The sequence below is a fragment of the Tenebrio molitor genome, chromosome 7, assembly GCF_963966145.1.
Source record: "Tenebrio molitor chromosome 7, icTenMoli1.1, whole genome shotgun sequence".
Lineage (NCBI taxonomy): Eukaryota > Metazoa > Arthropoda > Insecta > Coleoptera > Tenebrionidae > Tenebrio > Tenebrio molitor.
Window position 1 is genome coordinate 15,315,251 of NC_091052.1, and position 23,094 is coordinate 15,338,344.

Consider the following 23,094-nt stretch of genomic DNA (forward strand, 5'->3'; position numbering starts at 1 on the left):
TGGTTGTTCCGACTCTGTTGAATAACAGCTGCAGGAGCTTACTGAAAAGCTAAAAACTTGAGATAAAATTTACGGCTTAAGATGGAGCGATTGTCAGACATACCTCAAGATAAAAATTTGATTTTTTTTGTTATGCAGTTATATCAGTCTAATCCTAAAAATATTTCAAGGTCTTTCGGATTAACTACCCTGGCTAAAGAAGTTTCACTTCAAAAAATATGTTAACCAAGCCAGAGGTCTACATAGTTTTCGAAAATAAAATCAATAAAAAATTTGTGATGGGCGGTTAGAGTTAATGAAGACACCCACGACAAGCTCATATTTTTACACAAATTGCATAAAGTAAAATTATACGAAAATGTTGTTACAGTTCCTTTGAACATCGCTTTAATAGTTATTTATGTCACGCGCTTAGTAAATTAATCTTGACGGACCCGCTGGCACTTGTGGGACGAGTGACGTAAGGAACGAGTCTTCATAAGCCAGTAAGTCCAGTAAAGATTAATTGCTAAGCGAGTTGCATACAAACTTTTATTTCCACCTTCAGCCTTTAAATTTCGTTTTTTAATTGTTATTTATGTTTATAAAAATTTTGTAATGAAAAGCGGTGGGGCAATTATACTTACGTCGTCATGGTGTTGAGATAAAAAACAAAAATACTGTCAGAAGTTTTGTGAAATTTGTTGCAAAAAGAAAGAAAAGAAAGAATGGGTTTAATACCCGATGAAAACTTTGAAGGCGATTTTCTTGAAATGCAAGAAAATAATCACGGAATTACCAACGCTGCAAGTGCAAGTGTTTGTGTTTATAATATTTTTTTTCAAAAATCATTTAATTAGTTTTGATTAATTATTATTTTTTTATGAGCCTTGTAAAGTCTTTACAGGTCTCTTCTACGTGCTTGTTAAATATTACAGCGCTCTGCCTGTAATTACCCATTTACTTATAGTTACCACAAATGCCTAGATATAAAGTGTCATTTACTTAAAAGGTGGAAATAAAATGATTATAAATCGTCCATTCGTTTAAACAGTTAACTTTTTACGATTTGACGTCGTCGACAGCCGATTACTTACCGTCATGCAACGTTGCCAGATCTATTTTATAAAAATGCCAATTCTACCGCGTGAGCAACGATAACTGTTTCAGATGGCAATAAAAAAATGTACTTGAAATTGGCAAGACTGTGAATACCTATAGGCCATGCCAAAACCAAATACCCACCACCTGTTGAATTAAGTTAGTGAAAACAAAATTACACTAAGTGTAGGTACTATAGTATTGCCGTTATAACTTTTTATCTGCTCCGCCCACATAAATTGACCAATGAGAATGAAAGCCGGATTCAATCTGTATAATTTTTCATCACATTTGCCACGTAACAAAGTTAAGGTTAGAATTTTGCTGTCAAGTCCTCAATTATTGTATTAGGTTTTAAAAAATAAAATGTCATTAAGACAATTCGAATGTCAGTTTTTTTTTCTGTGTAAATCAGGTCGTCTTAATAACCTATTTGGTTGATAACTAAGAAAATGTAATGGGCGGGGTAGATAAAATGTTACGTTGCCCTTAGTACCTATAATGGCAATTTTGATATTACTAGGATGCTTGAGCAATCAAATCTAAGTATTATTGGGAGCAAACAAAGTGGGACATCAACACCACCGTGTAGACTTTTAATGTGAAATGACCATTATCTGTTTCTAACCCTACTTTGAATTGATTGACGCTGTCATTAAGTATTGTATCGGGTGTTCATTTAATATTCTGGTAGCATCACCTATGGAAATCTATCGTTTTGGAAAACGGATGTCGCAGCGTTAAAATACGACATAACCTCACTACAAAATAACAGCATGACACGAGTTATGATAAAAAGGTAACACAATTACAATTCACGCACAAATTAATCAATTGATTTTGACGACCAGTTTTTTTTTGCTCGCGACAGTACTATTCCGGACACGGAAGTGATTTTTAATAATTGTCATTTATTAATGACACTAATGATTGGTTTACATCATTTTTTTTAGAAATGTCAAAAAAATGTTGGCCAAGATTCCGTGTCCGGAATAGTACATCGAATTTTTCAAAACTGACAGAAATTTAATGTCCCACTTTTTATGCTCCTAATAGTACACAACGTTGCCGGTTGATTTTCTGGGTAGAATCAGTGTTGGTGCTTATTTGATTTACGTATATTTCCGATTGTTGTATTGTCATTATTGACAGCTGACTAAATTTCAAATTTAAACGTCTTGGTTTTTGTAATCTTTTATTGATAAAATGGTTTTCTCTGTGGAACATGACATATAAGTCACCAGATTTATTACCAACTCAAATAATAATTGTTGCTTGCGCGGTATTTACCTACAATGTGAAAATAAGAGATTAAATTAGTTTACAAAAAATTAATTAGGAGAACAAGAAGAATCGAACGACGCAAGAATCGTTGCCGTATCTTCAATAATAAGTGAGCTCCTGTGCAAACCGAAAATTTTAATAATCAAATGCGGATCAGACCAAAGCAAAAGTGGTCCATAGTTCAATTTTTCCACAAAAAAATTATTATGAAAGGTACCAATTTTTTCACTCATCGTTTAGGTAGTACAAAGGTCTATCAGAAAGAGAAGAAAAAAGTGAGGGTTGTCTTTAAAAAAATATGATGACGTTATAATTAGGAGATAAAAACTGTCAACATAAAGTACTGAAGAATGTGCACTTTTTAAGAACAAAGTTGACTCCTTCGAGGATTTTTCTCAAAAATTAATACTTACAGTTTTATCGAATTTATTCCGGACTTTACGAACGCGCTGTCTAACCAAAAACAACTAAGAACGTTAAAATAACCATTAGGGTTTTTTTATTGCCAACTTAATTCAACAGGTGGTGGTTTTATCATTTTGGCGAAGATTATACAAATGTGTATGTCTAGTTTTATTATTTGTACCTTTCCGGCACAACAATTTTGAATAGATCTTGGATTTAAGATCACGAAGACGTGTTCTACAAATGCGACTATTTCATTACCTTTATCTCGCAAATGCATACAAACTCCTTTATTTGTTTTGTTGGCCGGGGAACTCCACCCCAACAGAGAATGCTCTATTCTGAAACCACCAGTCGAAGCACAATCACACATTATATTGATCGGCCACCCGATATATCTAATATTTACTTAACATCTTTAGTTCGGCAAGGAATCAGTCCAGTCCACCGTAAAAAATTCAACGGTAAGTATAAAACTCCTCCGGGGCGTACTCCGAAAAACCACAGTATTGCCTCTCTCCCAGACGAAAATAGAAAAATACAGTAATTTGAAAGCTCTCGTGTAAACACGCCCACTACACGACAGTCAGGTTATTGGATGAAGGAGGATCATCCGACTATTTTCCAAATTTGAGGATGCACCAGCTTTGTCTGGCTTGTTGCACAATCATGCACCGGAAAATTGTACAATTTGTCCTCATCAAAGTTGCAGGAGAAGTGTTTTGACTGTCGGTTCTTGTTCTGCACCAGCCCACCCTGAGAAACTTTAATTTTAAAATGTCGCCCCGGGGAGATTCTAACAAAAACAGTAACATCATTTGATTAAATTTTGAGAGGGTGGTTCTCTCCCCCAGAAAAGGTCAACGGTCTAATCGACGCAGCCCATTAGTTCCGAATCAACTTACATAAAAGTAATTAGCGAAGTTGGGACTTTTTTTCGATAAAGCGATTTGTGAAAAGAGTGCTTAAGTACTTGGAACCGAGGTTTCAAAACGCGAGAAAAATTCTCTCAATTAAACACGACCGAAACGTTCATGACGATCACGATTATGACAAACTAGCACCACTTTCCGTAACGAGAAAATAAACAATTTAATTAATTGAAAAATTATTTTCGACCCGTGGCATTAAACACGATGTCTGTCATTTTTTATTCGCCGATTAATTTGAGTTTTAATAAAAATTTTCCCCAGAGATGCATAATTTACTTTGATGCTCGAACATTTCTCATTTTATTTAAAACCTGCATATTTTCCCGCAGCTTTCCCGAATATTTCTCAAAGGTATGCAATCTTGGTATTTGTTTAATAATGAGTCAAAGGAGGCAAACAGAAAATGCGATAAGAACACTTCATTTTTAAATAAAAAAAAGCGTCTCCGCTGCTGGAATCAATAAGCTAAAAATATAATTACATTCTATGCAGACACGATCGATAAAGATAATCTCCTAATGGGTTTCCAAATACACAAAAAAATCTATTCTTGATACAGCCTTCTTGAGGGAGCAATTTAATTAGCATTTTGATGACCGCCTGTCTTCTGATAAAACCTGTCAAGTCAAATATTACGCTGTTTACATTGATCGGAAGAAATCGAAGAAATGTGATAACCTAGATAAGCGTCGACCGAGACCGGGGTAGATTTTTACGAAATGCAGAAATGCAGCTGCAAGAATGGATTGCGAAGCGGCAACAACTGCGTCTAATTTGTATGAAAATCGAATCTGAATCTTAGTCATTGACCGCAAACAATTCGTAAATTCATTACTATTTGCACAGAACAAAAACAATTTTTTGTTGATGTTTATTCATCATGTACGTCAAATTTTTTCCAATGATTCACACAACGTTTGTCTATTCTGATGTTATAATTGTTATCAAATGACCTAAGTTGGTTCGATAAGAAAAACAAGTTGTCAATTACCCATTATTCATGCAAATGAGTCGAACACGTTTTAGCAATTTATTCAACTAGATGGTACGCGACCCCAATCAACGAGATCCCTCCGAAAAACCGAGCGTCTTCTTTTAAGGATTCAACTGTTCATTAGTTTTATTAATTTCGCATTCAAATTAATTCAATCGTCGTTTGCTGTCAAAATTTATTTCATTTTCTTGTTCATTGATTAGGAAGATTCCTGTCAGTTTATTTCCAAGACAAACAGGTGAGAAAGTGGTAAGGAAGGTAGTATTTATTTAGAAAGTTGCCGACATGTCCATATATCGATAAGACTAAGTTCACTATCCAAAACAATAACATTTCCTATCGTTACGTGCAAGAATAAAAAAACGACAAATTCGTCGGTGTGGGTTTTTGGGTCATAAAAGTAAAAACACTTGCTCAATGATAAGTACAATGGGCGAGTACCTACATAACAAAACATTACGCCATTCGGGAAACGCTAATAACGGATTTAAAACATCCTTGTGGCCGGTTTGTGCGAGTCCTTTCACTTTCGCACTTCATCTAGATCGGTATAGTCGAATTGAGAGCGGTTCAATGTGTACTACTATTAAATAACAACACATCTACGTAATTTTTGTGCTTCTATTTTTATATATTTTAACCTTGCATCGCAAACCGTGTAAATTGACCATAGTAATTGTCATTTAACAGCCGACATGACCACGGTTCACTTCGTGACGATAATTCCATCCGAGAACAGATAATTATTTCATTACGATACATGAAATCCACATTAAATTTGTACTTTGGTTGTGTTGTCGCAAGATGTGCTGCTAAAATGTTTGGGTAGTGATTAATAAACATTCAAAATGGATAGGCGATTATTATTGGTGTTGTTCGCGGGACTTGCGACTGTTAACGTGATTGACACTTTGGAAATCAGGATACCGGATGTAGTAACGCCGATCAGTGGCATCGTCAACAGGATCACGAACACCACTTTCGGTGAGTAGAGAGTGTTTTGTCGGCGACGTAATTCGTTAAATCACTCAGGGATTGTTCGCGGAGGCATTAATATCTTCTCTCGGACTGTCGAAAGAATAATTACAACGTTCGGCAAAGTCGAGGATCGATTGAGAGAACTGCTCGAAGAATTCCGGCGACAGATCGTCAGAGGCATTCCGGAGCTTAGCATACCGATTTTAGACCCTCTTCATATTGACAAAATCGATTTCGATATTGTCCACGAAGCAGCAGGGTAATGACAGATTTTTATACTATATACCATTCACGATGTTTTGGCATAAGGGGAGGCTATGATTTCATTTTTTAACGTTGGATACATGTTTGATTTCTGTCATCTCTGCTGTCACTAAAGTGCCTGACATGCAGACCTATCAAAATGAACGTAACATGTTGCCGAATTTACTGTAATCATAATTAAGCGACTTTAAGACGTAGTGATGGTGTTTGTATTAGACTGCAGAACATATTTTCAGTAAGTTACAATGAAGTCAAGTTTTTTTTGTGTATAAATTGAATCGTAGGTGAGTACAAGAAAAAAATGTAACACGGATAGTGAAGGAAGAAACAACGACCCAATTGAAATGGCACAGGGGTTTTGTAAGACCTATTATAACTTCGCGACAGAGTTGTGAATTTATGGCTTGAGTCTATTTTGAAATGTACTCCTGAAATTTGCCAATATTTTTGTAGATATTGTGAAGAACTTATTTCGGAAGATTGGGCAAAATTTATGTGAAATCTTTCATTTGAAAACGTTTTTCCTTTAATAATTTCATTAGGAGAATCTGACTCGGAATTTGATTGGGATTTTAAAGCAGGTAATGATGATTCAGAATTTTCTAATGAAATTATGGAAGTTGAATAGTTTTGTTCTTTTGTCATAGACGATGGGTGTGTAAATATTTTGCAGAAAGATTCGAATAAAGTAAGGCTTAATAAGTAGGTACAAGATTTTATACCATCTAGTTCTAGGAATGTTTTGGTTAAAATGAAAAATTCATTGAGAAGTTACTAACTGGTTGGTTAAGACACTGTATAGGTGGGTTATCTAAGTGGTGCATAAATTAACAGGAGCCACTTCGTCTTTCGGTCCCGGTCCCTACTATTCTGTAGTTTGTTCAAGTCAGTTTCCTGTTTTGTTAAATTGGATTAAAAATGTGTGAGTATTGTTATATTGCAAACTAGTAAAACTGACAACAATGCACTAGACAATGACGCAGTTTATAACCTCAAACTTAGAAAAACATAACCTAATTCAACAGACATCTTTACTGCCAACTTAAATGCACTTTTTCCATGGCCTCCCCTTATGCCAAAACATCGTGAATGGCATATATTTTGCGGTCAATGTCAGCTCGAGGATAAGGCTAGGGCCACACTACAGACTAAATAATCGGCCGATAATTTAGTCCTATTGGGTAGCTTCCGCGCCCACCAGGTAAACTAAACTGTTTTCGATCAATCTGTCGGCCGACTACAATCGCTTTAGTGTGCGCACTCACATAAGTCCTCATACTTATTAAGCAACCAACTAAACTGTCGGCCGATGAAAAGTCTGTAGTGTGGCCCTAGCCTAAGTCTAATTATAAGAAACTACTCCGTCAGACACGAACTGTTATAAATGTGTTCGTAGCATCAAAGGGAGCGCTCAAGATGTAACAGTCAAGCACATCTCCAAGTTCATTATCGACAAAGAGAGATTTGCCGACTTGGGAGGTCTGAGATTCAAACTAGATCTAAACTTAACTTTTCCCTATTTGACCATCGACGGACTCTACAAAATCAACGGTATCATCGGCGATTCTATTCCGGTGTTTGGCGACGGTAAATTCTGGTACGATTTTTTTTGCCATCTTTTCAAAAACACCACCGTCACGTTTTTCTCTAGGTTAAATTTGATCGACTTCAAGTTGGCCATTTCGGCCATAATCAAATTTGAATATCCCAAATTGAGGCTGACGTCGCTGAATATCGACATCAAGCTGCGAAAGCTGCAGGTGAGTCGGCATTTCACTTGGAAATGTTCATCCGACGAGGTGTTAACTTTGCAGAATCATTTCGATAACTTGATGCGAGACGAAGAAATCGGCGAACTCTTTAATAAAGCCATCTCAAAGATGGCACCCGAGGCCGTCGATATGCTCTGGCCCGACGTGAAAAAGCCAGTCGAGGAGCAGATCAAAAATGTGAGTTTTTATTATTTTTTACGACCCCTAAAACACCCTCTTGCGACTGATGTCATGATTAAAGTCGCGCAAGGGTGAACATTTTTTAGAAGAATAGAAATAAAATTACGCGTCGACGGTTTTCCTTCTAAATAAGTTATTAAGTGTTTTTTACAAAAATTTAATAAAAGAATTTAGACAAAACATGCGCTGTCAAAAATCTTGTATCATTCACAATCGCGTCAACTTGTTTCACACGTTGCAAATCAATTATTTATTTTCAGTACGTCAACAGTGTACTGGAGAATGCAACTATTGCCAATCTTGCCAGAAGACTGTTCAACATAAGGTGATCGCGAAAAGTAATTTTTTCACTCAACTAAGCATTCCAATTTACTGTGATTGTTGGCTTATTGATTATATACCCAATTGTTAATTTACATATTTTTTATACTAACAATAAAATACTGTTTTCCACAAGAACAATTTTATTAATTGTATTGAAAACTGTAATAGTTATTTACATGATTAGTGGGATAAAAGCAATATTACAGGACTCGAGTGTGAAGATTGCAGATGACGAGGGCGTCAGCCCGAGTTCATCTTTATCACACGAGTTTCCTGTAATATGCTTTAGCCCACGTGTTATGTACAACATTTTATCTACGGCTGCTCATTATTAATAAAAAAAAAACAATTTTTGGCAAAAACGTCAAATTTTACATTTACAAAAATATATTTTGATATAATTGTTAAATGTCGGTTTCAATCGTTTTCATTCAAAATCAAAGCAACAGGATTGCAACAACTTGCTCAACACCAGGACAACCAACTAATTCTGTTTGTAAACAAAGCGTTGTTTTTAATCTATATATATTATAAAACTGAATGTCTGTTTGTTTGTATATTTTGTATGCAAATCTACAGTTTTACTCCGATCTTGATGAAATTTTCTATACTTGATCTTCAAAACAAGAAGAAAATTACTACTTTAATTTTACAAAAACCAACCCCTACTACCATTTTCAACCCTGTTAAGAAAAAAAGACAGTTTTTTCGAGTTGGAAATACCCTCTCCTTCGCCGCTTCACCCATATTTCATCCTCTGAGTATATTGTCACCTTCGCCACTTGACACCCACAAAAAGTAACCCCTATTATCATTTTTAAGCCTGTTAAGCACAAAAAAAGTTTTTTCGAGTTGGAAATCGCGTTTGCATGATATGTTCAGGTGTCATCGTTTGTGTTTTACCGGAAGATGTCTTAAATGAAGCAGAACAAGCTTCAAATAGCGTAATATCGGAAAAATCAAAAGGCAGGTGTCTGAAATCAAACGAGACAATCAAACAATAGGAACATCTAAATAAGGTTACAACTGAAAATAAAAGTGTTATGTTGGCGTATTTTCATGAATTGGTAAATGATCATAGTGTTAATTTCTTATCGTATTGATCTTTTTGTTTATACTCGTATAGTCGAAGAAAAAAGTAGTCTACAGTAAAGTTTTAATTATTCTTCGTAAAAAGACAAACTTCATATTGAAATTACTGCGTTTATAGCAATACATGAAAGTAGAAACGTAATTTTAAAACATTCTGAAATTTGCGGGCAAAGCCGCGGGTAAAAGCTAGTTTTTCATAATTGAGCGCCGGGTCGTTTATTATCCGTTCACGATTGTTTCAAATTCAGACTGTCTATGAAAATCTGACATTTTAGTTGGCAATATTGTGATTTGGCATAATAAATCTATTTTAGGTTATAGAGGTATTTTCATATTTGGTGGCGGAAACAAAAGACTAAGAAATGTCACAAAATTGTATTGTCAATGTCAAATTTCTCATAAACGCCGTAAAAAGGAATGTCTAGGTAAATTTTAATTTTCGCTAAATAGATTGAAAAAATAAATTCTAAGGAAACCAATTTTTGTCAGTGCTTCAAAAGGAAAAGTTATTCTCATATAATCAAACGTATTACAAATTATGTCTCTAGTTCGACGATTAATAACTTTCTTATTGCCAATTTGCTGCATTTCTGTCGAAATCACGAACGTCTTTGAGAAATTTGACACTGACAATACAAATTTATGACATTTCTCAGTCATTTGTTTCCGCCATCAAATATGAAAATATCTCTAATTGAATTGCACTAAAGGCCCATACACAATGGCGTTAAGGTTACGTCGATGTTAAAACGTTAATGTTAACGTTAGATCTAGAAATTCAAAATTACATGTATTTCATTGTGGACGGTTCACATTGACGTTATGATGAAAATTAATGTTCCATGATATTGTTACCGTTAACGTTAGTTCTAGATTGTTCTGGATTCTTAACGTTACATTCTAACATTAGCCAACGGAAATAATTTATAAAAAGTACTGAAATACATGTAATTTGATCTAACGTTAACATTAACGTTTTAACATCGACGTAACGTTAACGCCATTGTGAAAGGGCTGTAAATCAATTAGAGAATTGACAACAAGACGAATATTAAATAACGAAACGTCATATGACAGGACCTGACGCCAATCTAACAAAAAAATATCGTGGCCTGCGTGTTTAAAACAATCGTGAACGTCTTATCGCGGCTCTCGGAAGTGAAGTGAGTAAGTGACTTCGAAAAATGTACATTGGGGTTACCCCGACGTCAAATAAGAAAAGTACCAGAACCTGGAACGGAAACGTGTGTGATCATGTTTCAAGGACGACCTGGGGTGCAAGAGACGAGCGTCTCTGGAAGTGTCACTGCAGTTTGCGTCATCTTTCCAGTATGACGTTTATTACAAAGTGGTCTTTTGTGCGAGCAACGAAAAAGAGAATAGTAGGTAGATGATATCGTTAAAAGTGGAAGTGAGTCTTTTTGTGCCAAGCCAAGCGATTGAAGACCGAAACGGAGTCGATGTCGGCAACTGGACAAACAAAATACAAGAACTGTGTGATTAATATGTATTTACAATAAGTAGCTTTTCTTTTGTATAGTTGTCTTTCAATAAATTTTTGTCTGTTTGCTTCTAACTAAAAATGCGTTACGTAATGAAACCAGTGTGGTAATGAACTACATTACGCAACTCAAATGACTGTAAATGAATATGGTTATAAGGTCTTATCCAAGCAACCGTAGATAAAATAAATAATGCAGAGGATAACCGGTACCGTACTGTGCATATCGGACCCCATATAGGCACCGCATTGTTGAATTATCTTTTATCAAATCACTTGGTAGCTGTTGATAGCAGATATGAAAGTGACAAAAACTTGAAGATTCATTTGATTCCATTAAACATAGGTACATCATGTCGAGTATCAAATTGGTGCTTTATTTTTCCGTTTTATGTCTTACGGAAGCGACCATAAACATATGTATTCCATTACATTCGTCCGATGTAAAAGGTAAGTAAGTCAATACAACATAAAACATACATTACACACTTTTACCAAGCAGCCTTCACATCATAAAAACACAATCACAATTCTTTGTTCGAAAAATGAAATTATCTACACAATTATAGTCGTTACGTTATAGCCACGAGTCCTCATAAATTATTGAAGGAAATAAAAAACGACATATCTACGATGCTTTCGGTCGAAGAAAATAAACCGAATTTTGACCTCGACCACATAGATTTGGACATCAACCATCCGGCCATCAGGTACAGTCAAATAATCTCGTTTCATCGAGAAATAAATGTTGAAAAATCATAGAATCCAGGGGGCACTAGACAACGTCCTGATCTACAACCTCCACGACTTTATCGTCTGCTTCTTGGAAAACCTAGAATTGAATGCGACTTCGCATACTTACAAGTTTGACGTCTTCAATTTGACATTCAAAAATGTGAGAGTCGAAGGGGAGTACAACATTACGGGAGATCTGGGAGACATATTTGACTTGTTCGGAGACGGAAATTTCTGGTAGTATACTTTTAAAATTAATCTGATACTGTTGATACAAAGTCCACTTGTGCAGGGTCGAATTGAGAAATTTTTCGATCGCGATGACCGATTTTACCTTCGATGTGGGTGACGAAATATGTTTCCCCATCAACATCGACATTTACCTTGCCGAAATCGGTGTAAGTTAATTTTTTACCAAATTGGCCTCACTTACGATTCATTCCAGAACCATTTCTTTAACTTCATGGATGATGACGAGCTCGAGAAATTATTCAACGATGTGATAACGTCAATAGCACCGGAATCTTTGGGCATAATATGGGAAGAAATGAAGGAAATTTTTGACAAACCTTTAGAAGATGTAAGTTTGTCGTCACTTTGTGGTGACACTTGTTGATTTGTCTTTTAGGAAATCAACGACATACTCCACGGTCGCAACGTTCGTGGCGTCTTTAACATTTTGAGAAATCTTAAAATGGACGTTACGTCTGCGCCTTACTGTTACGACACTGCCGATCTATTGGAATAAAGATGAAAATGATGGATTTGGGGTTGCGGAACTGAACGTGCAATAAACATACCATAAGTGGATAGGGACATTATACATTCTTGAAATTATATTAAAAAATCAGATACTATTAATTAATCAAAGGATTTAAACTAAACGAATCCTTGAGGTATAAAGGAAGTAACGTATGAAAATTACAAAATATAAAACTTACCTTTTCCGTACTGTCAAAAAAAAATTAAATCTTAGCCTGTCAAAAAGTCACGCCACACTAGATTTCAATTTTTTTGACAATACGAATAAAATTGAGGTTAAAGGAAAACATTACGTATAGTCGTTTTCAATGACATCCGTGCTGTCAGTATGTAAGTATGTTGGCATCACGTGCTGTTTCAGTTTAGTCATTTTGAGTTTCATAATTTGGCAATTTACCTTGACGCGGCAAATTGACAAATTCAAATTATTTTCTATCATTTTCAACAAAACAAGGAAAATATGTAGTGTGATTCCGATTCCGAGGGTGACTTACCTAGTTTAACCATGTTTTATACCAGTTGAAGATTGATTTCTTGTTTGTTGTTGATGTTTCACCAAATATAAATTTTCTTTTATCATAACCTTAAATTCTTGTTTGACATTTTTTTAACTAGGATTTGCTTATACTCTGAATACTGGTTATGAATTTTTGTGTACAATCTGCACCAACATATTAAAAATGACACTGACAGCACGGATGTCGTTGAAAACGACTATACTAAAAAGCACAAATGCAGGTTCAGAAACAAATAAAAAAAAAAGGAAAAAACTCAATCGTCTGGGTCGAGGTGGAGGAACACCGTTGGATAACTGTTCACGGATAATTTGCCACAAAACATTCTCTCTTCTGCACAATCAATCTTGGCAGTCTTCACTTCACCTTCCAGTCTCTGGAAAGAGAATTTTTTGGTGAAAATGCGAAACAATCTGATTGATGTTTGTTCCGTGGACGAGTTTTCTAAACTCAGAACCGTTTGTTGAGAATCTGTTCTCTGAACTGATCGTCGTTAACACGATCACCACCATCTCGGTTGCCGTTGTACATTCTAAAAATGCTACATACTTCGTTGGAAACTCAGCGGCGAAAGTGTTAAACTTACGCGACCGTGTTCAATATTTTACTGACCCTTACTTTAATTTCGCCGAATTCCCGATACCTACAAATTGCCTTTTCGATTATTGAGTAACTTTGAGCGCAACTGAATCACTTGTGTGGCCAATTTCCTCCATTCTGGACCGAACCTTTGGTACAGACATCTGTTCAGTTGGGAACCTCGAATGCGCCAGATACTTTCAAAACCCCCCAACTGCCAACTGGGATATTGAGAGATGTGGAGACTAGAACAGAGGTAAGCTTTTGCCGCAGTGCACCAGGCCTGCAAAAAAAAATATTAATGTAATCCGAGCTCACAAGGCTAATTACCCAAATTTACTGTTGTACAAGAGAGGGGAGGCGCTTCACTTGCAAATTGACGTCTGCGGCGCTGCCAATGTAAAAACAGATTAACCAATTTCGATCTAATGTCCTCTAACAAGGATGAGGTGGAAAAACGAAATCTCTTCGATTTGAATTTTATTTACTTGAAATTGTTGTTAGGGATTAAGGATTGGCTAAAATGCTCAAGACGTTGTCTAGTATTTCTTTATTATCTGACCCTTTGATGGTATCTATGGCCCGAAAACTTTCCTTCTTTGTCTCATCCTCTTGTCCCAAACAACAGGATGGCTGTTGTAAAAACCTGATATTTTCTTGTTCAACTTCCGAACTGTCGCAACTCCCACTGACATCAAATCGGTCTGTGATACAACATTTCAATCTGTCACGTCACATTTTCAAAATTATTCATTACTAAAATCGTCGCCACTTTCAGTCTGGTCTTGTCTTCGGGACGATCTCCTGGATTCACAGTTTTTACAATTCGAAACAATTTAGATAGGATGAAGTCTTTCATAGGGTCGAAAGTTCGGGGGCCGCGATAGCGCTGACCCTCGTAAAGATCCACCTGAGATAAAAACCTATCAAAACCAGGTTTTACTCAAATAAAAAAGTTTAGGTAGGTACCTCTTTCTCGTAGTATTGGAGAGAAGGGTAAAACTCTTCTTGTATTCAATATAACTTCCTTGGTAAAACTCTATGAGCAGTTGGTAACACAGTACCCAATCGTCTTCGCAACTGACAGGTGCTATTCTCATGACTCCTTCAAATTCTGAAGCTAGCTTGCGCCAAGTGGGAGCCAATTCGTGACACATGTGAACTACTTAAATAACCATAAACAAGGTATTTCACAAGTGATAATGGGTCCGACGTAATTAAAAGTGCAACCCTTAATACATTTGCAAAGTTAACGTTTTGTTTTTTGATTTAAAAAACAGCAGAAGCATTTTTATTACATTCGCCACAAATCAGGATCATGTCTGTTTTCTCATCGTTCGAATACATTTTAATTGTCGTATTTTAAATTTTTCCTAAATGTCAGTTGTGACAAATAAAATTATTGGAAGCAAAACCATCAAGGATTAATCATTTCATTTTAAAACAATACGATATTAAAATAGCCACGTCAACTTTACAAATGTATTGTGGGTTGCATTTTCAAATCCGTCGGGTTCATTATCACTCGTGAAATACTCTGTACACCCGCAATGTATTTAATTCGTCTAAATTTTATTTAATGATATAAAAGCTTTAAAGAGGGGGCTCTTTTATCTTATTAGCAGCTTTAAAAGTAAAGTCTTAAAAGCCTAGTAAAAATGAAGAATGATTTGTGTTCAACGAGTCACGAGTATGAAATAATTTTTAAAATTCGAACGGGGGTTTTGTGCATTTAAAAATCATTTTGTCCTCGAATTTTTTAAGATAACGGGGTATTTTTTGACAAAAATTCGTTTAATTATGACTAATTTTAATAACTATAAAATACATCGATTTTACATCTAAAAATTATTTTGTCCTGTACAGGATAATTTAAGTAGTATGTCACAATTCGGGAAGTAAAAGTTGACGAACCAAGTTTGGCTGTCGTTCAAAACGTTCATCTCTAAAAATTTTATTCCGAAAACATTTTGTTACTTTCAAGAGTTTCATAACGATTCTACAATTTTATTAAATGTCTTTAGTTAGATTAGGCTGAATATTACTTAAAAAAAAAACGGTACTTACTTGGCAGTTTATTCCGAAATACATAATAAGAATTGTATCACAAAATTCATTGGAAGTAATTATTTAACGGACACTTGTGTCATCAAGTCAGATTTAATAATACATATCAGATTTTACAAAAACATCCACACTTTTTACATGAACACATTTCAAACAGCATTTCTGCGTTTAGTAATCAACGTGAACTTAGACACATTTGCACGGTTCTACCTACAATTTATGTTATAACCTTATGGGAAAAAATCAGAAGTGTAAGATACAATATAAATTGAAAACTTGATGTCGCCTCTGATTTGTAAAGAAAAAACACTATGACCTTCCCATAAATAAATAACACGAAAACATATTACGATGCTAATTAACCCTGACCGATAGCAGGCTGCTATTACCTTTTCAATTATGTATTTTGTTTATAAGATCTCAAACTTTATGACGTCTGATCTGCGTATTTATTCATCTACATAGGATGAAGAGTAAAAAACCAAGTATCACGGCCAACTCCATACTATGACACAAAACATCGAAAACTCATTCGGCCCGGCTTTACATTTTTAAATTGTTATTTATTACATATCTGAAAATAAACCATCCCAACAGACGTCATATCCCTTTTTCAGTTCTTTTTCTATCTGACAAAATTAGAGCGATATGACAAAAGTTTTGAGAACACATATTTGGATTCTGTACTGTAAGTGTAAAGCTCGAGACCTCAACGATGTGATAACAGCACCGGAATCTATAAATATAATGGGAAGAAATGAAGGAAAATTTTAACAAACCTCTACAGTATACCGGGGCATTTTTTTAACTCTGAACATAGTCCACACTTATTCCCTATGTTCAGTTTTAAAACACAAATCAATGCATTGTGAGTTGCTATGCAACCAACCATACCGAGCACCAGAGATTTTAAAATAATGTTAAAAATTGTTCCGATTGATGGAATTGATCTATCATGTGTTGCATTGGAAATATCACGCACATTTCTAATGCTCTGATTGGCATAGAATAACTGCATTATGTGTATTTCTTCTTCAAACAACTTGACCATTTTGTTAAACTGTCAAGTACTTATTTTCGCTACCTTGGTTACGTGATTACATACATGCTTTGACCTGTGTTTTTTAAAACTGAACATAGGGAATAAGTATGGGCTATGTTCAATGTTAAAAAAATGTCCCGGTATAAGTTTGTCATCACTTTGCGGCGAAACTTGATGGTCGTCTTTTAGGAGATCAACGACATATTCCACGGTCGCAACGTTCATGGTGTCTTTAACGTTTTAAAGAATCTTAAAATGGACGTTACATCAACGCCTTACTGTTACGACGATCTCTTGCAATAAAAATGAAAATGATGGATTTAGGGTTGCGGAACAGAACGTACAATAAACATACGATAAGCAGATACACATACAAGTTTGGTATATTCTTGAGATTATATTTAAAAAATCAGATACTATTTGGTTTTAGCCTTGAAACTAAAGCATGAGATTCGTAATTAATCAAAGGATTTAAACGAATCCTTGAGGTAAAAGGAAGTAACGTATAAAAATTAGAAAATATAAAACTTACCTTTTCCGTACTGTCAAAAAAAATAGTATATTTCAAACCAAGGTAAGAAAGTGGTTTCTTGCAGACCGCAGGCAAAGATTATAAACCGAGTCGTAGACGAGGTTTGTAAGTGCCTAAGGTCTGCAAGGACACTTTCTTAACAAGGTTTGAATACAATTTTTTTCCCTACCGGCACAACTTTGTTGAAAAAAGTCAAAAAAGATGGTTATATTCGTGATTAAAACGAAAATTTTGAGAATTGAATAGTAGGCTGTGTTATTTGTTTAATTAACTTGTCATCGCATTTGAAGATTTGAGGTTTGTTCGAAAATTTGATATAAACAGGGTAAAGTAATCTACCTACCTAGCTTATCTGTTTATTTTCCAGATTATATGATTGACCTACCAACTTACTTCATTGAATTGGCTTTCATTTATCAATAACTTATTTCACTTTTGACACTTTTGACATTTGTATTTTGGTACAGTTTTACCATAAACATTTCATGATTTACTTTCTTACCTTAGCGAGAAAGTTGAATTTTCTCACCTCAAATGAGGTATCCACAGCCTACATTTCTAACCGGTAGGGAGAAAAAATTAAATCTTAGCGCGTCAAAAAATCACGGCCCACTAGATTTCATTTTTTGACAATACGAATAAAATTGAGGTTAAAGGAAAAGATCACGAGTACTAAAAGGCACAAATACCGATTCAGAAATAAATAAAAAAAAAATGTCAATCGTTGACGTTGAGTAATGATTAGAGTTCGTCGTGTTCGTAATGTTTTTCATTTACCAACTGCTTAACTCGACTGACAATCTCTGTTGGATCTTGGCTTGAGATTTCGTATTTTTCGTCTGAGTCGAGGTAGAGGAACACTGTTGGATAACTGTTCACGGATAATTTGCCGCAAAAAAATCTCTCTTCTCCACAATCAATCTTGGCAGTCTTCACTTCACCTTCCAGTCTCTGAAAAGAGAATTTTTTTGATGAAAATGCGAAACAATCTGATCGATGTTTGTTACGTGGGCGACTTTTCGAAACTCTGGCTCAAAGTGTGTACAGTGACCGCACCAAGAAGCGTAGAACTCCACCAACCAGGGAGTGACGAATCGTTTGTTGAGAATCTGTTCCCTGAACTGGTCGCCGTTTAATGAGATCACCGGAGATGGCAATAAACTTAAAAGCCAACTCTTCATCGAGACGAGATCTCGGTTGCCGTTGTACATTCTAAAAACACTAGTTCGTTGGGAAATCAACGGCGAAAGTGTCAACCTTACGCGACCGTGTTCAATCCTTTACTGCCCACAGGATAAAGCCGTATCGTGGGGTAACTGTGGATGTTCTGGGCGCTGCATAGATCCGCGTTTGCAACACAATCGACTTGAGCAACTTTAATTTCGCTGAACTCCGACACCTACAAATTGCCGTTTCGATTACCGACTAACTTTGAGCGCAACTGAATCACTTGTCTGGCCAGTTTCCTCCATTCTGGACCCAATCTCTGGCACGGGCCGCACCAGGGGGCATAGAAATCGACGACCCACAGTTCATCCTCCGGCTTGCGCATCAACTGGACGAAAGAGTTGTCGTCCAACGTGATTACTACACACCAAATGAGGAAAAAAAAAACGAGCGTCAAATGCGAGTCTTACCAGCTGGATTGATCAAGTGGGACACGAATTCGACGATCCCCTCCTCCGACGGTACCCCATGGAACCGTTGGGTTTGCGTCCCGTTGTACAAAATGGTGGTGGGATACGATCTGATCCCGTGCTGCGAACATAAATTCCTGTGAACGGTGCAGTCTATCGTTCCGAATTGTATCGAATCGGAGTCGAAGTGTTGACTAGCTCTTCGCAATTCAGGCATCAGTTTCCTGCAAGGTGGGCACCAGGGTGCGTACCAATCGATAAACCAAGTACCGCCCTCGTTCATGATGTCGACGAAATCTGCGGGAGACAGCGCGTGTAAGTTTGTCGATTTGATGCTGTCTCTCGCAAAGCCGGACAGCTCGTGGAGGACATCTCTTCCGTTGTGCAGCTCGAAAGCGCCACCTACTTTCAAAACGCCCCAACTGGGATATCGAGAGATGTGAAGACTGGAACAGAGCGGCGAGCTTTTGCCGCAGTGCACTAGGCCTGCCAAAAAAAATATTATTTTTGTAATCGGAGATCACAAAGCGAATTACCCAGATTTACTGTGGGGACGAGAGAGGGGAGGCGCTTCAGTTGCAAATTGAGGTCTGTGGCGGTGCCGAGGTAAAAACAGATTAACCAAGGCCTATCCGCGTTGACCCTCAATTTCGACCTAATCTCCTGTAACAAGGACGAGGTGGAAAAACGAAATCTCTTCGATTTTGACTTTATTTACTTGAAACTGTTGTTCGTTTAGGGATTCCGGATTGGGCAGAATGCTCAAGACGTTGTCCAGTATTTCTTTACTGTCTGACCCTTTGATAGTATGCACGGTCACAAAACCTTCACTTTTTGTCTCATCGCCTCGCCACAGAACAACAGGATCGCTCTTGTACGAACTCGAAATTTTCTCGCACAACTCCCGATCCGTCACAACTCCCACTGACATCAAACCGTTCTGCAATACAACATCTCAATGTCTCACGTCACATTTTCAATACAATCCATTACTAAAATCGTCGCCATTTTCAATCTGGTCTCGTCTTCGGGACAGTTGGAATCGTCTCCGCAAAGAAACAACAGCCACTGTTGCTTTCGTGACTCGTCATTTTCCCAATCTCCTGGATTCACACTCTTTACAATTCGAGGTAATTTGGATAGGATGAAGTCTTTTAAACGGTCGAAGGTTCGGGGGCCGCGATAGCGCTGACCCTCGTAAAGATGCGCCTGAGATAAAAATCGATCAAAATCCGGTTTTACTCAAATAAAAGAGTTTTAAGCACCTCTTTCTCATAGTACAGCAAAGAAGGGTACGAATCTATGCTGAGTTGGTAACACAGCGACCAATCGTCTTCGCAATTGACAGCTGCTATTCTGATGACTCCTTCGAATTCTGAAGCTAGTTTGCGCCAAGTGGGGGCCAATTCGTGACACATGTGACAATTTGGGGAGTAAAAGTTGACGAACCAAGCTTGCGTGTCGTCCAAAACGTTCACCTCTAAACATTTTATTCGGAAAAAAATTAAGGTACTATATCTTTAGAAGGTAGCGCCATTCCGCTCCACAATTTTCGCCTCGAAATTAAAAGAGATGCCATTATCGATAAATCCTGTGAGTGTGACAAAGATAGGATCTATTTGACTCGATACAAACATCCCTTAAAATTGTGTATACCTCTATCTTTGTCACACTCACAGGATTTATCGATAATGCCATCTCTTTTAATTTCGAGGCGAAAAATTGTGGAGCGGAATGGCGCTACCTTCTAAAGATATAGTACCTTAAAAAAAATAGAGTTAGAGCGCCATCTATTTGTCTATCTGTTAATTAAGTATTAACTGAATCAAGTGCAGACGTGACTTTAAGATTATAAAACATACACAGATGTGACATACTACTAGAAAAAATAAAAAATGGGAATTACTGTACCATAGTCAGCTCTGCTCAAAGTAATGATGAGAGGGTCATCATCATAAATTCCAAACTGATCCCTGTAATATGTGTAACTATGATACTGGGGTTTCTTGTCGGATGAACCGCTATCACCGTGTATATCGTAATGCTTGCGCGTATCTGGGTCTTTCAAAATTTCATAAGCCTTAGCAATTTTGATAAATTTTTGATCTGCCTCTGGATCATCCTATAACATACAGTAAAACACGCTGAAAGTGAAATTATCTAAAAACTAGCCTGGTTCTTGTCTGGATGAAGCTTTACAGCGAGATTTTTAAACGCTTTTCTAATTTCTTTAATATTAGCGTCTCTAGGTACCCCCAAAAGTTTATAAAAATCTTCATTTTCTTCACCAAGTATTTGCAGGCACGAACACAATATAATAACAAACAATAGGGTCAATTTCGTGCAGTCTTTCATAACGATTCTACAATTTTATTTGTGGTAAACACTGACGTGTCCTTAGAGTTAGGTTAGGTTGAATTTTAGTAAAAAAAAAACTGTACTTACTGGGCAGTTTACTCCGAAATATAAGAATTATATTACAAAATGAATTCGAGCTGATTATTTAACGACCACTTGCGTTATCAAGGCAGATTTAATAATATCAGACTTTACAGAAACACCCACACTTTTTACATGAACACATCTCAAACAGCATTTCTGCGTTTAGTAATCAACGTGAATTTAGACACATTTGCAAGGTTCTACAATTTATAATGTTACTTAACCGTTTAGTGGAAAGGAATTCGAGAAAAAAATCTTGAAAGAAAGAAAATTCAAATGCCGGATAAAACTGACATGTCGTGTCAGTGACAGAACTGTAAGGATAGGCAACACAGAATACACATTGTATGTCTATTGAAAAGCTAATTCCTAATCAAATTCCTACCCTTGTCGCGCTTGATTTGTAAAAAACACTCTACGACCTACATAAATAAATAACACCAAATATATTCTGATCCTAATTAACCCTGATCGATAGCGAGCCGCTATTACCCTTTAAATTATGTATTTTGTTTATAAAATCACAAAATTTATGATCCCTGATGCGCTTATTATTTATTCACCTAGGTCGAAGAGTAAAAAACAAGTATCACGGCAGTGACCAACTCTACACTATGACACAAAACATCGAAAACCCATTCAGCCCTTGCCTTTACATTTTTAAATTTTTCGGTTGTTATTCTTTGAAATTAAACCACCCCAACAGACGTCGCAATGCGTCAGGAGTCATGTGGAGTTTATTCATCATATTTTACTGCATGTCGCATTCAATATATGGAATTTCACAAAGGAACGTGTCGTTTAAAAGCTTACTCTTGACAATTACCGATTCGATGCAAATTTACATATCACTGACCAACTCGGCTGTTTCGATCCTAGTCCTGTTGCTCATGAGGAACAAAGTACATAAAACTAGAGTCGAAATTGGTATTTCACCATTCTTTTTCAGCTCTCTTTCTATCTGGAGCAATTAGACCGGTATGACAAAAGTTTTGAGAATCTGGACGGCACGCTACATGCGAAAACGTACAAGAGCAACGAAATCTTCGCACTATGTTTAGCTCCTGCGATCGTGGTAATGATTTGTGTGTACGTCTGGTTCGACTTCACTCTTTTCGCCAACGAGTTTGACTTTATCCTGATTGGTGATGTGATGGCTTACACTTTTCCTATTGTCACAGCTCTGATTATTGTCACACAATTCTGCTTGATGACTTTGTTAATCAAGCAACGATTCAGCTGGTTGAATCAAAAATTCGCTCACACTCAGCACATTTTAAACAAGAAAGAGCGCCGGTAGAATTTTCCTACGTGCAGCCACATTTTCTTATTTTCTGTTGCAGAAAAATCGAGACTGCAACCACCGATTACTTTATAACGATTCTGGAAAATCTTAGACACAAACACGACATTCTGTGCAGACTTTGCGTCACTTTAAACAAAGTGTATTCGATTCCGCTGCTGCTCACGACTTTGCAGAACTTTGTGATTATAATAGTAACGTGTTTTCTGCACGTCGAAGACTCAAAACCCCTGAAAGACGGGCATTCTAGGTTGATGTTCAACGTTTTCGATGGAATCGTTGTCGTTTTAAACTGTACCGAAATGGTGGTGATGGCGAAAATCTGCTCCAAAACTAGAAACGAAGTGAGTACGTGGAAAGTACAAAACAGACAACATTAACAATAAGTTTGTAGGCTAAACATACTACGTTGATTTTACACAACTTTCAGAAAACCTGTCAGGAAGTGGACAGTTTTGTAAGTGAGTAAGAGAGAACGAAGCGGAATTTTTAGTGACAGTCTTTCAGATTGAATTTTTTTCGATGCAACTGATGCACAATGATGTGGAGTTCTCAGCTTGTAAAATATTTGCAATTGATGAAAGTTTATTGTATTCGGTAAAGCAGTCAGATTTTAGTAAACACCACTCATAAAATGACATTTACAGATGGTCAGTGCTATATCGACCTACCTA

The 23,094-nt window shown here is 36.5% G+C and overlaps 2 protein-coding genes and 2 long non-coding RNA genes across 7 annotated transcripts; 2 read left to right on the forward strand and 2 right to left on the reverse strand.

The window, feature by feature from the left end:
* Positions 1-4,992: 4,992 nt before the first annotated feature.
* Positions 4,993-12,411, forward strand: LOC138134448 (uncharacterized). 2 transcript variants are annotated; one of them, XM_069052726.1, is made up of 11 exons: positions 4,993-5,679; positions 5,728-5,932; positions 7,334-7,534; positions 7,589-7,697; positions 7,752-7,886; positions 8,150-11,256; positions 11,309-11,516; positions 11,569-11,778; positions 11,834-11,939; positions 11,987-12,121; positions 12,170-12,411. In XM_069052726.1, exons 1-6 carry the CDS (start codon positions 5,544-5,546, stop codon positions 8,216-8,218), a joined length of 855 nt encoding a protein of 284 aa, XP_068908827.1. In that variant the 5' UTR covers positions 4,993-5,543; the 3' UTR covers positions 8,219-11,256; positions 11,309-11,516; positions 11,569-11,778; positions 11,834-11,939; positions 11,987-12,121; positions 12,170-12,411. The 2 variants fall into 2 exon arrangements, with proteins under 2 accessions (XP_068908827.1, XP_068908826.1); XM_069052725.1 differs by having other exon boundaries at positions 11,390-11,516.
* Positions 5,942-7,240, forward strand: LOC138134450 (uncharacterized). The gene is made up of 2 exons (XR_011160734.1): positions 5,942-6,172; positions 6,222-7,240. It is a non-coding gene; the product is annotated as an uncharacterized lncRNA (long non-coding RNA).
* LOC138134447 (dnaJ homolog subfamily C member 10-like) lies at positions 8,336-21,442 on the reverse strand. Of its 3 annotated transcripts, XR_011160732.1 has the most exons (13): positions 21,121-21,442; positions 20,848-21,037; positions 20,587-20,797; positions 19,941-20,155; positions 19,669-19,884; positions 19,394-19,615; positions 19,212-19,338; positions 18,676-19,161; positions 18,489-18,625; positions 18,301-18,437; positions 18,046-18,250; positions 12,483-13,194; positions 8,336-9,187 (listed from the first exon to the last, which is right to left on the reverse strand). XR_011160732.1 is itself a non-coding variant. In XM_069052723.1 (12 exons), the coding sequence occupies exons 2-12, from the start codon at positions 21,028-21,030 to the stop codon at positions 13,075-13,077; spliced, it is 2,259 nt and encodes a 752-aa protein (XP_068908824.1). In that variant the 5' UTR covers positions 21,031-21,037; positions 21,121-21,442; the 3' UTR covers positions 11,129-13,074. The 3 variants fall into 3 exon arrangements, 2 of the variants coding, with proteins under 2 accessions (XP_068908824.1, XP_068908823.1); XM_069052723.1 differs by lacking the exon at positions 8,336-9,187 and having other exon boundaries at positions 11,129-13,194; XM_069052722.1 differs by lacking the exons at positions 8,336-9,187; positions 12,483-13,194 and adding an exon at positions 15,460-17,989 and having other exon boundaries at positions 21,121-21,441.
* LOC138134449 (uncharacterized) lies at positions 13,201-14,682 on the reverse strand. Its single transcript, XR_011160733.1, has 4 exons — positions 14,367-14,682; positions 13,728-14,307; positions 13,513-13,680; positions 13,201-13,461 (listed from the first exon to the last, which is right to left on the reverse strand). It is a non-coding gene; the product is annotated as an uncharacterized lncRNA (long non-coding RNA).
* Positions 21,443-23,094: the final 1,652 nt, after the last annotated feature.